At 45.4% G+C, this 16,389-nt stretch overlaps 1 protein-coding gene across 2 annotated transcripts in view; it reads left to right on the plus strand.

Moving 5' to 3' along the window:
• The window catches only part of GLI3 (GLI family zinc finger 3), a 281,557-nt gene that overhangs the window by 141,545 nt on the left and 123,623 nt on the right, over nucleotides 1-16,389 (plus strand). For both annotated transcript variants that reach the window (XM_030307709.2, XM_030307710.2), the window contains exon 4: nucleotides 14,509-14,614. In XM_030307709.2, the coding sequence (XP_030163569.1) occupies nucleotides 14,509-14,614 (106 nt within the window). The remainder of the gene's footprint in view (nucleotides 1-14,508; nucleotides 14,615-16,389) is intronic.

Consider the following 16,389-nt stretch of genomic DNA (forward strand, 5'->3'; position numbering starts at 1 on the left):
CCAGAGGTTGTGTGGCCGAAATAAGGGCCCCCCCAGAAGGAAGGCCCGCGCCATTCCCGCCTCAGGCCGGGGTGGAAGTGGGCTCCTGGGGCTAACTGCCTGGATGGATGAGGAGGCCTTTGAGCTGCTGAAGCGGCAGGATACCTGTGAGGGGAATTATTGCTGTACTCAAGGTGAGCTAGGTGATTTGTGGGGCCTACTGCCAAAAGAAAAATGGTCGGCCCTTGCTCAAAAATTGTTAAGAATTTCAAAATGGCAGTGGCGGAACATTAAAGCAAGCGTGGGCCCCCTGAGTGGGGGCCTGGCTCACACTTGTAGCTCAAGGAAGGGTTCTCTGTACCTGAGGCCAAGCTTTTGCCAGTTCCTACCTGAATGCCCTTAACCTCCTGTCTTCTCTTACCCCTGTTCTCTCATTTGTGAAATTCACAGAGCAAACACCTACTTCACCTAGTAGTTGTGTAATACAATTTTGCAACTGTGTGAAAAGTGGGGCATGTGGGTGGCTCAGTGGGTTAGGCGTCTCACTCTTGTTTTCAGCTTAGGTCATGATCTCAGGGTTTGTGAGTTCAAGCCCTGCATCGGGCTCTGCGCCTACAGTGGGGAACCTGCTTGGGATTCTCTCTCTCTCTCTCTCTCTCTCTCTCTCTCCTTCTGTCTCTGCCCCTCCCCTGCTCCTTCTCTTCCCCTTTCCCCCCCACCGCCCCTCAAAATAAATAAACTTAAAAAAGACTTTAAAACTATGTGAAAAGTGTTTAGGGTAATCCTTAGCACACAGTAAGTGCTCAGTGAATGATAGCTATTTGAATGTTCTGTGGTTGTTGTTTTTTTTGTTTTGTTTTGTTTTTTTTCTTTTCTTTTCTCTCCCCTAATGGTTGAGCTGACAACCTTGTGTGGCTAATCTGGAATTCAGGGGACAGAGTTGGGTCTTTGCTACAGAGCTCACTGAGAAAGGCATGGAGAACCCTTCATGTGGCTTTTGACCAGTGAAGGCTTGAGTGTAGGGGGAAACTTGGGCTGAACAATCAGATGAGGTCTGAAGTTGAAAGTATCTGTGTAAAGGTGTTGACTCTCCATGTTTATTTGGATGTTGGTATTGAAGAAGAAGCACTTAGGATCAACACTAATGCCTTAAATGTGAGTACTTTAGGAGTTATGAACCACCTTCCCCTATGTCACTTGGCCCCTTGGACAACATTGTGGAGCAAATAGGGCTGGGTCTTACTGGCTTTTTTATGTGGGTAAAAAAAAAAATATGATTATAGTCATTATTGTCATTTGTTTCTATGTAAATCTATAAAATATGGTTTAAAGTGGGAAGCATTTTTAGCTGTGTGGACAGAGGGAGAGCAGCCATTTATTGTGGGGAGGGTGTACCTTGTAGGTACTGCCCTATAAAGGCCGCCACATGCATTCATTATTCAGAGTGCTAAATGGCCTTCTGATTTTGGACAAGGGGAAACTGAGTGGGAAGCATGGCTTTTCTAAAATCTCCTATGGAATGGGTGATAAATTTTGTGCAACTACACATTAGCTCCAAGATGACCAGTAGGTTACCATCAACTTGGTCTATTTCGTGGAATCAGTTTTTAAACCCATGCTTTGGGGGCGCCTGGGTGGCTCAGTCAGTTAAACACTTGACTTCAGCCCGGGTCATGATCTCACGGTTCATGGAAAAAAAAATTTTTTTTTTAAATAAACCCATGGTTTGTTTTAAATACATCGAGATTCTCAAATTATCGTTCTTGGGGTCTTTATTAATACTTACAAACAGCAAAGGGTGAGAAGCAGCCTTGCTGTCTGGAAATGTGTCTAGACTCTTCTCTGGCAAGTGGAAACTCACTGAGAAAAGTGTAGGATACAGTCATCTTTGGAAGGGTGTGTCCACCATTACCAGGGGTGATGCATGTCTATGTATTGAGGCCATAGTCCCTGGGGTTTTGGGGTACGCAGGTATACCAGGTGTTGATAGTGACTCCAGAAGTAGATCATGTTCTCTGCCCTCAGAGGGGAAGAAGAAATGGACATCATTGAATTTAGACACCTACTAAGTGTAGTTTGTAAAGGCTGGGTCCCATGCAATTGGTCTAGAAGCCAGGGTTACTTTGGAGAGAGGGAAGAGAGGACCCAGGGGGAGATCACATTGAGAGCCTGGGCCTTTTTAGACAAGGTGACAGCTGCTGCGTCCTGATGGAGGGCCCTGGGAAGAACCGGCCAGTTAGATCACCTCCTGAGGCAGTGCGTCTCTCCAGGATTGATGCAGAGGTTTGAGGTAGGATGCGGGCCGGTGGGCCATAGGCAGCCTTGGCAGCAGTTGGAGAAGTGACCAGGCGAGCTTGGGCCTCAGGGAGAGAGATGCAGGCAGCAATCTCAAAGCCCCTGCTCAGCGAAAGTAGTCTTAAGACCATTGGCCTCTCTGGAAAGAGGTGTCCCTGGGGTGCCTGAGTGGCTCCGTGGGTTAAGCATCCGACTCTTGGTTTCGGCCCAGATCATGATCTCACAGTTTCATGAGTTCGAGCCCTGTGTCGGGCTCTGTGCTGACAGTGCAGAGCCTGCTTGGGATTTTCTCTCTCTCCCTCCCTGTGTGCCCCTCCCTGTCTTGTGCCGTCTCTGTCTCTCTCAAAATAAACTTAAAAAAAAATTTAAATCAAGGGTCCCAGACAGTGCCCAGCTGAATAGACTAGAAGGTTTGTTGACACCCCCATTTATCTACCATTACCTCAGTCCTAAAGCAGAATGGTGGCAATTCGAATTCCTGGTGGACGTTTTTGGGCAGTTTCACTTGTCTGGACAGTAGGAAACATGGAGAAGATGAGGGAAGTGAGTGGCCTCTGTTCTCTATAGGCATGATGAGGTGTTGTACCAGAAGTTTGGGGTGCAAGGTGCCTCTTGCCTGCAGTACAGTTTAGACATCCAAGGGCATCACTGTGACAGCAGGTACTCCTAGAGACAACAAATCAGAGATAATCTGAAATTTATTCAGCAGCCCCAAAGGAAGTAGGCTAATAATCAATAAATAGGAAGTCAGATGAGATGGTGGCCAAGGAAGGGCAGCCGACAAGAGAGGAAGTCCCACTGTGAATTTTGGCGAGTGGACCTGGGAGTTGTTCTGAATCCACATGTGGGCAGCTCTGGGGGTTTTTATCTGCACACCCAGAATGGGCAGCAACGGTATACACGATAGACCTTCGAGGGCATTCCCTTCTGTTACGCCCTCAGTGTGGGGGCCGTGCACAGACAGTGGACGAAGCAGGTGAGAGGTAAGGTGAATGACCCTGCTTGTCAGGGGCTGACAGGACACACTGCCAGATGGCCACTGTTCCAGGAGGGGTGGAGAGAGAGTTCAGGCATGAGGTTATGATGACCTTAAATAGATTTTGATTTTTTTTTTCCTTTGAATTTCATCCTTCCTGGGTCCCTACTATCTGTGTGATGAGTTGATAAGCTCAGCTTTATTCATGGACCAGGGAAAGTCTCAGGAATTGAGTGTTTCCACACTTTGGTCACCTCCATCATTAATGATGGGAATGCCATGGCGGTCAATGCCATGTTAATAGAGCACTGTTCTTAAGCAGAAAGATGTGTCCCTCAAGCGATCCCATTTGATATATGGTAATGTGGCCAATGTCTTTGCACGCATGTGCAAAATATGTGCCTAATAGCTCATCTAGGATTGTGGAGGAAGGAGTAATATAAGAAAAATGAAGAACGTTTCAGTTCTTGCATTCCTAGGAGCCAAAAAATGTGAAGGAGATTTTTTTTTTTTACCCTATCGGCGGTGGATTCTCCCCCTTCTCTCTCATTTCCTTGCTCATCCCTGCAAGGGGATCACTTTGTGTGCTTTATTATTTTACAATCATGGCGAAAGAAGCACTTAAAATAAACTCTTTGCCTAAAAGCTTTGTGTGCTCCTGCTTCACGAGGCTTCATAGACAGCGAGGATTCAGAGTTTAAGGAAAGTAGAGCCTTTCAGTGTTCCCGGTGTGCAATAAATGTGCTGGAATTTCAATGGATTCCAAAGGCGTAACAATAATAGCATTAAGAGCTAGCCAGCGCCTTTGATGTTATTGACAAAAAGAGGGAGAGTGTGGGCAAAGGGGCCCCTGTCATTTTCTGTCCTGAGCTTTTAAACTTTTGACCTCCAACCTTTTGTGTCAAAGAGCTTTTTCCATATGGGTGTTAGCCCTCTCAAGTATCCTGAATTCACTGAAGCATCAACATTTTCTTGGCGGGAAAAGGACATTCGGCATCTTGGAAAAGGCCCAACGTGGGGAGGGCATTGATTTCTGAGCATCCGCCATTGTCCGCTCAGCCTGCAGCGGGGTGGGTTTGGATGGGGGCTTTGTGTGCCCACATGAAGTGACTGGCTATGTGGCAGGCAGCCCTGCAGGGCCGCGATGACGTTGCCCAGGGCATGCAGGCATCCCTCAGGAGATGGCCCTGTGCATGTTCTGAATGTGGGCAGCACCTGGAATCCTGCACAGGGAGGATTGCAAAGAGATGGCAGGTGCGTCTCTGGGTTCCCCTGCTTTTGTGGGAAGGCCTGTGCGGTGATGGAGCAATCTGCAGCCCCCATGTGGGAGACTGGCCTGGTCCACCGCTGCCATTGCGTGGCCTCAGTTTCCTTCCTTGTCTTCCCTGCCTCCTTTACCTTTCTTATAATAAACATTTATGGGGTTCCGACACCCCACCTGGCCCCGTGCCCCAGATAGCCTGGGACGGAAAGCGGACAATCCTGATCTGACAGTGTGCCTGCCAGGACAGGGACTCATTTCCTTGTCTCCTGGCATGGTAGCGGGACAGAGTAAGCGCTTGTCTTTTTTTGGGAGCGGTTATCTCTCACAGCCATGCCTACAGCTCAGTCTTGAGTGGTCCCGTACTTGTTCGAGGGAGACCGCTTGCATAGGGGCGCAAGGTCCGTCTGAGAGCTTAGAGTCTGGTGGGAGAGGCAATGACTGAGCACGAGCAGGTGCAGACAGAACTGCACAGGTGGTCCCACCCCACCTGAATGCCCGAGAAGGGAAGAAGGAGCAAATATTCCATATGAGGGTCCCTAGGGAAGCTTCACTAAGCAGGTGGCATTTGCACGAGTCTTGAAGACAGAGTAGGAGTTGAGCAAGAGGGCGTTTGTTCTCGAGTGAGGGGACAGCGTCAGAAACAATGGACGGCTGCGCATGGAAGCACTAGCATGCGGGAGTCTCTGGATGCAGCCAGGTTACTGGGGGCCTTGACTGCCCCTGGGAGGTTGTATTGGATCGGGAAGGTTCTCCTGGGCCACTGCAGACTTTGGGGGCAGGGAGGGACATGGCCAGTGTAGGTTTTAAGGATATAAGTCTGGAGACGTTAGTTTAGATAAGAAATGATAAAAAGCCTGAACTCTTGACAGTGTCAGTAGAGTCTCAGAGCACTGGCTTTGGAGCGAAAAAGACACTGGCTATGTCATGCTCTCCTGCGTTTGCCTGGACAAGACCCGTAACCATCTCCCTTGTCTGGAAGAATGGGCATATTCTTCACACCTGTGCTCCAGGGTCTTAGGAAGGCAGAAACGAGGTCGTGAGTCTGACTTAGTACAGCACCTGACACGTATTCAGGTATTCAGTGAATTGTACTTACACTTGCGATTGTTTTCATTATTAGTAATCACCGTTCATGGGGGAAAACTTTGGAAGAGCTTTGGGGATTGGTTGATGGGAACTAGAAATGGGGTGGATAGTGGACTTTAAAGTCAGGGGGAGGGGAGAATCAATAATCTACTCTTCAACAGTTTCTTGTCTGATACTGAGCTGAATATATGCTGCATTTATTTCTCATTGGCCGCAAAGACGCCATCCAGCCCACCCTTGAGGTCACTCCTGGTTTTCCATTGCCATCAAAATATTTCTCAAGTGGACTCGGATGAGTGGCTCTCTTGGATTAGTGGCATTGTCCTGTGCTGTGGGACACGGAAGACACAGGTAAACTCCCTGATGCTCCGAACGTCGGCCCCCCTTCTCCTCCCAGGAGGGACTGGGTTTGTGTGCCAGAGAGCTCCTCGAGTTTCCTACTCTGGAAGCAGGATTGATACTCCAGTTGGGGCTTCATAGTGCCTGGAATTCTGCCACCTCCAGTGTGCTCTGCCAAGGAAATTGAAGGAGCACCAACGGGGTGCCTGGGTGGTTCAGTTGGTTAAGCATCTGACTCTTGATTTCAGCTCAGGTCATGATAATCACGGGTTCGTGAGTTCGAGCTCCGTATCGTCCTCTACACTGACAGTGTGGAGCCTGCTTGGGATTCTCTCTCTCCCTCTCTCTCTCTCTCTCTCTCTCTCTCTCTGACCCTCCCCCCTCCTGAGAATAAATAAATAAACCTAAAAAAAAAAAAAAGAGCATGAACTTGGATCACAAGGCCTTAGTTTTATGCAGCGTTGGGTAGGTCTTCTAATTTTCTGGGCAGTTTCTAATGGAAGTTTTCCTTCTTAGTTCTCGGGATTATCATGATAATAGGGAATAAAGCGAAACAAGACTGAGGGGAATAATAATAAAGCTTTGGAAATGATTCTTAGGGTTGCCAAGAGCATCCCATGAGGAAATGTGTATGAGTTTTATAAAATATAAAGCAATGTATTCCTTTGCTATCACATTTCACTACCTGCTTCTGCTAATTTTGCAACAGTCAAAAAGTGGAGTTTTTGAGTAGATTGATTTTGGATAGGATACAACTTCTAGACCTTACCTTTGTTGATTAATTGTTGGCTTGCTAACTAAACCAGGCAACTTTTTGAGTCCATTGTGTCTCCAAGGCCTCTGTAGTTAGATCTGAGATACCAAACATTTTTCCTGCAAACATTTCATCCTCTGCTTTCATTTTATCAGCATTAAATCCTACTGTATATTTTTGGAGCTATGAATTTGGCTTTTGAATTGTGCTGCACAAATAAATCGTCATTGATAGAAGACTTTGTTATTAGTAATCAATTCCCACCTTTTAATTTCCAGGCTTACTGATTGTCACTGGAAATACACTGTTAGCGTATTTCAAAGTAAATGGATTTGTCACTTTTAATGTCACTTTTAATGATTCCTTGTATGTTGTCACATGATTTCCCTCAGAGAATTCCGTTTAGGCATGATGGCTGTGAACCATCTCTCATTTCTCTGTGCTGCTTTTTCTTCTTTTTATTTTTTCTCTCCTATCCTGGCAGGAAAGTGAGAAACAACAACAATGTCATGGATGCACATATATGGGATCATAGATAGGCAAGACACATTCCAGAGGGTGGATGGAAGGATTCCATTGGTTGGCCAGTAGGTAGATGTGGTCTGTTTCCGCCATTGGGAATCTAGTGGATAAGATTTGTGGCTGAGAAATGTGCAAAGGCTTGCTGATGAAGGAAGTCAGAAGGAACCAAAAAGGAGAGAAATCAGCCATTTTATTTGTTCATTACCCAGGACACGTTTGAGGTGGTAAAGGCAGAGGGCTATTTGTCATTTTCTCGTGGAAATACATGATTATGTTTGTTTGGAAGCATGGTGTGGATGGATTATGGTATGACCGGAGTGTAGTGCTGGGTAGCATCAAGGTCTAAAATATTAAGTAATATGCCTATGTGCTTGCATGGAAGAAATGATAGAAAGATTGCTATTTGAGTAGTGGGGAATGCCCATAGAAATTGATACAAGAGGGTTCAGGAATGTTGGATAGTTGCCAAAAGTAAAATTGATTGGGTTTTAGAAATAGTATAGTTTTTGTTGTTTATTAACTTTCTATGAAATTTTGTGTATATGCTACTTAGTTTATAAGGGAACAAGTTTGCAAGTGTAAATGATTATTGCTGCTACTTGCTAGATTTATAGTCAATTTCATCCATCATCGTGCTTATCTTAGAATTTATTTGGCATAGGTTTTGCTAAAATCACTGGGTAAGTATCCCTTTTCAGAATAATTATTAGCATGGAAACTCCTACTATAAAGATGTTTTTAAGTGACACAAAGTGACACATAAGTACTTCACATATATAGTGTTGTCACTCCAAAACTACATGGATAGGAGAGAAAAATTGGCGGGCGGTTTTTCCGAAAAGTAAGAATCTCAGAAAATTACTTTATTGTGGTATTCTAGGACAGGGTCCGTCAAACAATTTTTTGTAAAAGGCCACATAGGTAACATGTGTTCTCTGTCATAACTAGTCAATTCTGCCATTGTAGTGTGAAAGCAGAAATAAGCAATTTGTTTTTTAAAATTTTTTTTTTCAACGTTTATTTATTTTTGGGACAGAGAGAGACAGAGCATGAACGGGGGAGGGGCAGAGTGAGAGGGAGACACAGAATCGGAAACAGGCTCCAGGCTCCGAGCCATCAGCCCGGAGCCCGACGCGGGGCTCGAACTCACGGACCGCGAGATCGTGACCTGGCTGAAGTCGGACGCTTAACCGACTGCGCCACCCAGGCGCCCCAGAAATAAGCAATTTGTAAGCAAAAGAGCATACGTGTATTCTAATAAAAACTTTATTTGCAAAAGCTGGCCCACACACGGTAGTTAGCAGATCCCTCCCAAAGCATATTCTTTGCAAGTTAAGGCTCTTGCCATGGTATAAAGTGACAAAATAATCTTTTTAAAATTTTTTTAAGTGCAAGACATCTCTATGGATTTCTAGATTGTATTAGAACCAACTTCTTAGAACTTGCACCACGCTCCAGAAGGCCTTATAAACAAGATGATATACGCTAATGACACTGGAGATGTTTCTGGTTCCATTTCACATTCATGTAAGACCAGAAAGAAGATTCCTCTTGCTCCATGGGGTGACCACTGGGCGAGGTTTCAGCAGGTTCACAGCTGATCCCTGTGGGATGCCACTCATAAGATTCCACTCATTGCAGACTAGGAGGGCCATAGACTGCCTTGTTGTTCTACACATTCCCGGTCAGGCGTCCCTGGGGTGTCCCCAGGGGCTAGATCATCTCCTTTCTGGTGCCATGTTGTTCATAAGCATGTTCCTGCCCATGGGCGGGAATACAAGGATTTTTTTGTGTGAAGGAGCCTGGGTGTTAAAGTCCGTTTACTGGGTGATGCCTCCTTCAGGCCACTGAGCCCAGGCAAAGGTCTTGCAGGCATCTATGTGATGGTTGGAGATGCCCAAAGCAGAAGGGGGGGAGACAAGGCCCTGTTAACTCTTCACCATCTCACTGGAGGAGGAAGGGTCTCTCTCTCTATCTCTCTCTCTCTCTTTCTCTCTCTCTCTGTCCTCCTTGAGACCTCTCATTTGGTAGTCACTGGGTGATTATTTTGGTTCTGGTATAGTGGATGTTGGCCACGTGGGGTTTTAATGATATTTTTGCTGATGATAGGCAATTGAGTGAATCTGGGGGGACTGGACATTCCTACGGGCAGGGTTTACCCTAATGACAGGAAAAATAATCTCTAGTTCCGTTCTCGAATAACTTCCGAAGTCAATGTGCAAACGCTTTCAGTATTTAAATAAGCCAGGAGAACTTGGGCACTTTGCTCTTGTGGGCCCTGTGCTATTTCCTGGGTACTTTCGGCCACTCAAGTGCCATCTGGTGAATCATCCTCCTTTAGGGCACGAAGTGAGCCTACTTTGATCTTTCTTTTTTAATCTACGATTTTTATATGGAAATTTCAAGCCTTAAAAGGCAGTTTTCCAGAATGGCATCTAAGAGATCTTCCAGCCTGAGGATACTAAAACTATTTTCTGGGGAGAAAGATGCAACTGAAGATAAATCTCCAAGTGTCTTTCTCTGGCTACAGGTTTTATGATCAACCCAGGCTGTTGTGCAGAGACCTAAAAATCAATGCCTCTCATTCCTAATGAGATCCTTAATGCGCGGTATGATGACAGGCAGCACGAAACCGAATACCGACGACGATACCCAGCACAAATATTTTTACTATGCATTTCCATTTAAACACGTGTCAAGCCAATTACATATTTATGGGGTTTAAAGACTATTGCACTGGAGCCTCGGATAACACACACTCTTCAAGTCTCGGTTTAGTAGAAGAGGAATTTTAGTCTAATAGTCAAGCCTCTTGCAAGCATGCAATAAATCATCTTTGCAACCATAAGCATGTACAGTTGACTGCTTACCGCGGCTCCGCAGACTCACCCCCACCTGGTAGAATTTTAATTCCCTCAGTAAAATTGATTCCACCAGTTCTGCACATTACTCTCCCTGTCTTCCATTTAGCCCGTTAGTTTGCTGACAGTAGAGTACACAGCACTTAGCAGCGGGTTTGTGGAACCATCAGTCAGGAAATTGTATGATAAATAGGAGGCAGCCAGGTTTAGTGGCACTTCCTTCTGCTCCAGCAGTTTTCCCCTGACTTTGGAAAAGTCATCATGTGGTGTTTTGTCAAGGGCCAGAACAGGAGATGGCCGCGGTGCGGTGACTTATTGCACATACACTTGAGTTATGATGTGCACAGCTGCGCTGCTCATGTGTAAATAATAACCCATGAGGGGGATAATTATGGTGGCTGCTGGCGACACGGGCCTGTGCTTGTCGCGTGGGTTTTCTTGGACAGCTTCTTGGGCCCGTGATGGAATACGCTGCCGATCATCCGCGCAGAGGCGACGAGCCAAGAGGCAAGGAGAGCACCCAGCGTTGGAGGATTCGGGAACTTTTTTATTTTTGAGAAATGTGTTAGGGTCGATGTCACGTGATGCCACGGGTGTTACAGCACAGGATCGAACTCTTTTTTTTTCCTTCGTCGGTACCGTGCAGCTGTGCTCAAGCATGTCTCGAGCTGGAAGAGGGATGTTCCATCGCAGTTTCCCAGAAAGTAGCTTCCGAGGTGTGGTCTCCACAGATAAGCGACCCACAAAGTGTAACTGTTTGCACAGATGTTCGTTAGTCCAGGAGAAGTTATTTTAGACTAAATCAAAAGGGAGACAAATAGAAACTGTAAAATACTTAAACTGAGGCCAGATGTCTTTGCTCAAGTCCGATGAGATCCATTAATTTTTGTTCTTTATTTACCCTAATTCCAGAATGCACAGTTCGCAGATTTCCTTAGGACATAAACAATCACATACTTCCAGTCAGAATTAAATTTTTAAGCTCACCAAACACCAAACTCAACAGTGAGAAATGACTATAAAATGCCCCAATAATTGTGTCTTCTGTTTTCCTCTCAAAAGAGTTTTGCGGCACTGGGCCGTTTGCTCCTTGGTTCTGAAAGAAGGAGGGAGGGAGAGAATAAGAGTGAATTAAAATCTTGTTAGACACACTAACTTCTTGAAAGTGAAAAGGTGGCAGTGCCTTTCAGATGTCCACAATAGCCCTTCCAGGTTTTCCTGGGGAGGAGATTTTTATGCTGCTTGGGTACACCCTTGATTTTATAGGATTAACAGGTTGGTCTTTGCCTGCGTGCACATAATCACTGCACTTCATTATCAATACTCAAACGATAAGGAGTGTTACTTCCTGGATGTCTGAGGCAGATACCGAATGTGGAATAAATCCACACGTTTCGAGCCCCGCGTATATGAAAAATGTGGATTTGCGCCCCGTCGTAATTCATCGCTGAACCCACATAGAGAAAATCAGATACAGTCGACACCCACTTATCTGGTGGAGAGAATTGAATCACGCAGTCCACGGCCAAGAGCCAGCAAGGAGAGAAGTGAAAAGATCCTCCAGCTCTGACGTGTTTGTCACAACGTCCCTCACTGCGGCCATGGAAAATGTGTAGGAGAAAGTCTTAGGAGGAGGGTCAGACTCTGTGAATGCTTGACTTAAACACAGTGCTAGGGGGTTTGTTTCTCTGATTGCTAAGAGCTGATGACAGTGTGCCGAGTTCGAAGTCTGCTGGAGGCCAGCACGTTTGCAGGAGCAGCGACCCCTAAGAGGAGAAGAGAAAGAAGAGCCGCCCCCATGTCTGGTGGCCAACCGCCTTATCTGACTGGAATCTGACTCATTTAGGCCTGTTTCAGAATTTAAAACCAGGAAATATTTTACTGAATGTGCGTCAGACCTTCAAGCTAGTGAGAAAGATTGCTGCAGTCGATTGTATGTTGTTTGCAGAAGGATGGATTAATTTTCATGGAAAATGGTTATGTGAGGTCGGACATTTTGGCTCTGCAGGATGACTGACTTACGTGGCACACTGAATGTGACAACAGTGTGGGGTAAACTTTCCCACTTAGCATTCCAGCTACCAAGATTTGCATTACAAAAGAGCAACTCCCACATCCTTTAGATTTAAGTCCTAAGTGGTGCACTTAAAATATAATTGAGTTTTTCAGGGTGCCTGGGTGGCTCAGTGGATTGAGTTGTCCGACTCTTAATTTCGGCTCAGGTCATGAGGTGGTGGGTTCAAGTCCTGAGTTGGGCTCCATGCCAAGCATGGAGCCTGCTTATCATTTTAGACTAAATCAAAAGGGAAACAAATAGAAGCTCGTGCTCTCTTTCTCAATTTAAAAATTGTATATATTATTGATTTTTCATGTGGAATTTATACAGTGGCTTACACTTTGTGGTATCGCAATGGCAGTGCCCTGACCATACCAGGATGATGCCTCCTCTCCCTATTTGCCACTCCTCCCACCTTCATCTTACAAGGAGCACAGGATGCAGTCAGTAATTGACCTTTTTGTTACAATATTCCTCTTCTAATCCCACAAGTTTTCTAAGAAACGTTCCAAATCTGGTGGAGCCATAGCTTTGGGCACCTCCTTGGTTCGGTCAACACTGCGTCAATGGTTTTTCACTCTTACTATATTTTTTCCTCATAACCATACTTGTAGATTCTCAAAGGAAGGCAGCCAGGGCAAAGTTCAACACAAGAGAAGTAAGATTTCATAATTTTTTTTGAAACTTTATTATAGGGCGCCTGGGTGGCTCAGTCCATTAAGCATCTTGGCTCAGGTCATGATCTCACGGGTTTGTAGGTTCGGGCTCTGTGCTAACACCTCAGAGCCTGGAGCCTGCTTTGGATTTTGTGTCTCCCTTTCTCTCCACCCCTCCCCTGCTCACTCTCTGTCTCTCTCAAAAATAAATAAACATAAAAATTAAAAGAGTTTATTATGTTTACATTCTAAGAGATGCTTGTTGAAGAAAATCTAGAAAAAAGAGAAATGCATAGGGAGGAAAATGAAAAAACACCTAAAGTCACCCCATGCACACCTAATACTCGGATATGGGGGCTTATGCAAATCCACGGTGTGGGTGCCGGTCTGTGTTTGGCACAGCCCCCCATTCCCCACTTAGAGGTTCTGTGTCACTTCTTCCAGCCACCACTCAGAACCTGTTCGCAGCGCCTCTCTTGGGATCCTCTGCGCCACCTGCTACCTCAGGTTTAGGCAAAACCTTCAGACGTCTAGAAAATGCTTGAAGCCCTCCTGAGGCACCTCTGGTGTGCACATCAATTCCTGGGGAAGATCTGGGGCAGTAGCAGCAGGATGGTTCTGTGCAGGCTGCCAGGACAGACACGTGTGGGAGATAATATTTGAAGAGAGGCTTTGGCGTATTTGCCGTAACGCAAGGCTCATCACCGTGGAGACGCATCTTCGCTCCGTCACTTTGCTTCTTGAAACTCAGGGAAAACTCGAGTATCAGCCGTGCTTCTAAGAATAAAATGCGGCAAAATTCTCTTCAGCTTTTGCAGTGAATCACTATTTAGGAAAAAAAAAAAAAAGCCCTTGATGAGATTTGTAGGAGACCGTGTGCTTACGTTACTGTAGTGAAGTAGAGGAGCGGCCGGAAGTAAGTGCACACACAGGAACCCAGGAAACTCTAAACACCAGCCTAAGCAGGAGGGAGGCTGGTCGGGGTCCAAGGTGAATGTCAGGGCTGTGGGGGAAGCATTCCTCTGTTTGCTCCCAGCCTCTCTTTGTCAGTCCGAGAGGGGTCAGCTCACCTCTTCCGGCCAGGCCCTGTAGCATTTCTCTGGCTAGCCTATAGATTGGCTGCCCTTGCCCTTGTGTGGGACTGTGGAGGTCTGGCCCAGGACGGGAAGGAGGAGATCGTGCATTTAAACTTTAAAATAGTGTGTGTATCATACACTTATATGTAAGTGTAGACATAACGTGTATGTAGACCCATGCATTCAAGCAGGGACTTTAGAAAATACTGCTTCCTTTAAAAAGCATCAGGGATATGGGAGAAGGGAAGCTAGTATGTGTATTACATCGTTGTCTAAATTTCACTTGACGGTACAATTTAAAAGAAAGTAAGAGTCTTGTCGTCCGTTCCTTTTGGTTTTGTGGCTCCCTCCAGCCCTTGTGCTCCTCTGGGCTTTCTCCCAGGGTGGAACACACATTACTCCCTGTTCTTACTTTCCTGTCTGGGTTTACTGCCTTCCTAGCCTCCACCTTCTCAGGTGCCGTGCGCTCGGTCATACTTCCGTAGTACCCGTAGCCTCATAATGCACTTTAAAGAGTTCTTCCACAAATTCTTAAAGTGGACTCCACCCAAGTTGTCAAGACAGTATAACGGTGTTGTGTCGTGGGCTGGGATTCTGTTTCAGGGTGTTCCTCTTACCCATGTTGGATTTTCGTTCTTTTTCAGACCCTTCTCATCTCTTTCCTGCATTCCACCCTCCTGTGCCGATTGATGCGAGACATCATGAGGGGCGTTACCATTATGACCCGTCTCCGATTCCTCCATTGCATGTGTAAGTAATAAAACTTTACCCTTTAATGAAGCAGCACGGGATACTAGCTTTTTCTGTCTCACGACTTTTTGTCAACAGTGCGGCTGCTCGGCTTTGAAGGTGTAATAGAAGTATAAGATTTACTTTTGCAATACGGCAAGCCTATCTGTTCCTGGATGCACTGAAGCAAATCCCCGTTGCTTCCTGAAGAATGCCTATCACACTAGGTGGCTGGCAAGTATTCACTATATATTTTGCTGACGTGTGTTCTGTGGGCTGTAAATACTAAATTAAAAAAGTAGGGCCCTAATGGGAAGTTACTACTCAGAATATGGATCTGGGAGAGATTGGGTTTGAAGTTTTTCCTGCTAAAACTCAGATTACCTGGAAGTCCTGTCCCAGGGCTCGCCAATGAATTATGATGAAAATGCTGTGGTAAATTTTCATAACCCCCCACGGTGCGTCCACCAACAGTGACTTGACGGATGGGAATGTCTCCCCAACAAAATGGCGCTTGCGATCGCTCACACGATTTACACAAAGATAAGAGGAAAGCATGACTTTGATAACATACATTAGAAAAGAAAGCAGAACATTTTGTGGAAATAAATATTACCTTACTCAGGTTGGGGGTAAAAAGAGTATTCGGCTTGCAAACTGCAATGCTATTTTTTTGGTAGTCATGTCCAGAAACATTGTCAGATACTGTGATTACTGGAGCTGCGGTCTGGAAGGGGCTCTCCCTTACTAATGGCCTTGATGTATACATCTAGTTAGATCTGGTAATCACCCTTCATTCTGAGACAGTAAAGTTAGAAAAGCACAAATAATACTTTGAAGAATAATGCTGGTTATTTAGATGGTAGATTGCATCTCCGTGGCTATTAGTTAAGCTGTGTAATTACGTATATGCCAAAGAAAAATGAAGTTGTTTTAAAACAAGTCCTCCTCTGTGAACAGAATTAATTGATATTAACAGCCGTAACTACATGCCCAAGTACACATATAATATTTTACCAACAGTTTTTTGGATCCATCCCCCATTATTGAATTGTAATTTCAGAGCAGATTTGCCTGGAGGTAAGTAATAAATCTGTGGTGCAGACTTCCATAAGCATTAACGGAGAAGTGGGTATTTATAGAGAGAGAATACGGAGACTCGTGACTTATTCTTTGACTTTTCACTGGAACACGAGTGAGTATTTACAGGGTTCTGAAGCCTGCTAAAAATATACTGAAATAAAACCATGAGGCCAATTAAAAGCTCCTATAGAAAGGGAAGGAAATTCCAAATTCAGGCCGAAACCTGCCATGTCATTCACCCCGTTGTAGGGAGGTTTTGTGGGGCAGATGGGACCACAAAGGTCTCCGACGAGGCCCTGCCCTGTGGTGCGGAGCCAGCGAGGGCCAGATCAACCTTGGTGATGCAGGTGGCAGATTCCTCCCAGACTCCAGTCTCTGTGATGTGGTGACTTAAATCAGATTTTTGTGGGATTTCAGAATTGTTCACTCTTTCAAAAACCCTGTTATGGAGCAATCCCTCCCCCCCACCCCCACCAGAATAAGTTTATATGACCGAAGGAACTAATTCCTATGGGTTCATTATAGTTCGCCTTGTTATTAAATTCAAATATGAGTTTACCAATAAAAATCCCAAGCCTTGGTTCTTTGGCAGAATGCAGTAGCAAGCCCTCAGGTCGCCAACACCTTGTGTTCTAGACCCTGATTGCTGTACCTTCAGTTTTAGCTCACCTGTGATAAAAACACCACAAGATGAGGCAGGTCAAGTTTGGAAA

This window comes from Lynx canadensis, chromosome A2, assembly GCF_007474595.2.
Source record: "Lynx canadensis isolate LIC74 chromosome A2, mLynCan4.pri.v2, whole genome shotgun sequence".
In the NCBI taxonomy this organism is placed as follows: Eukaryota; Metazoa; Chordata; class Mammalia; order Carnivora; family Felidae; genus Lynx; species Lynx canadensis.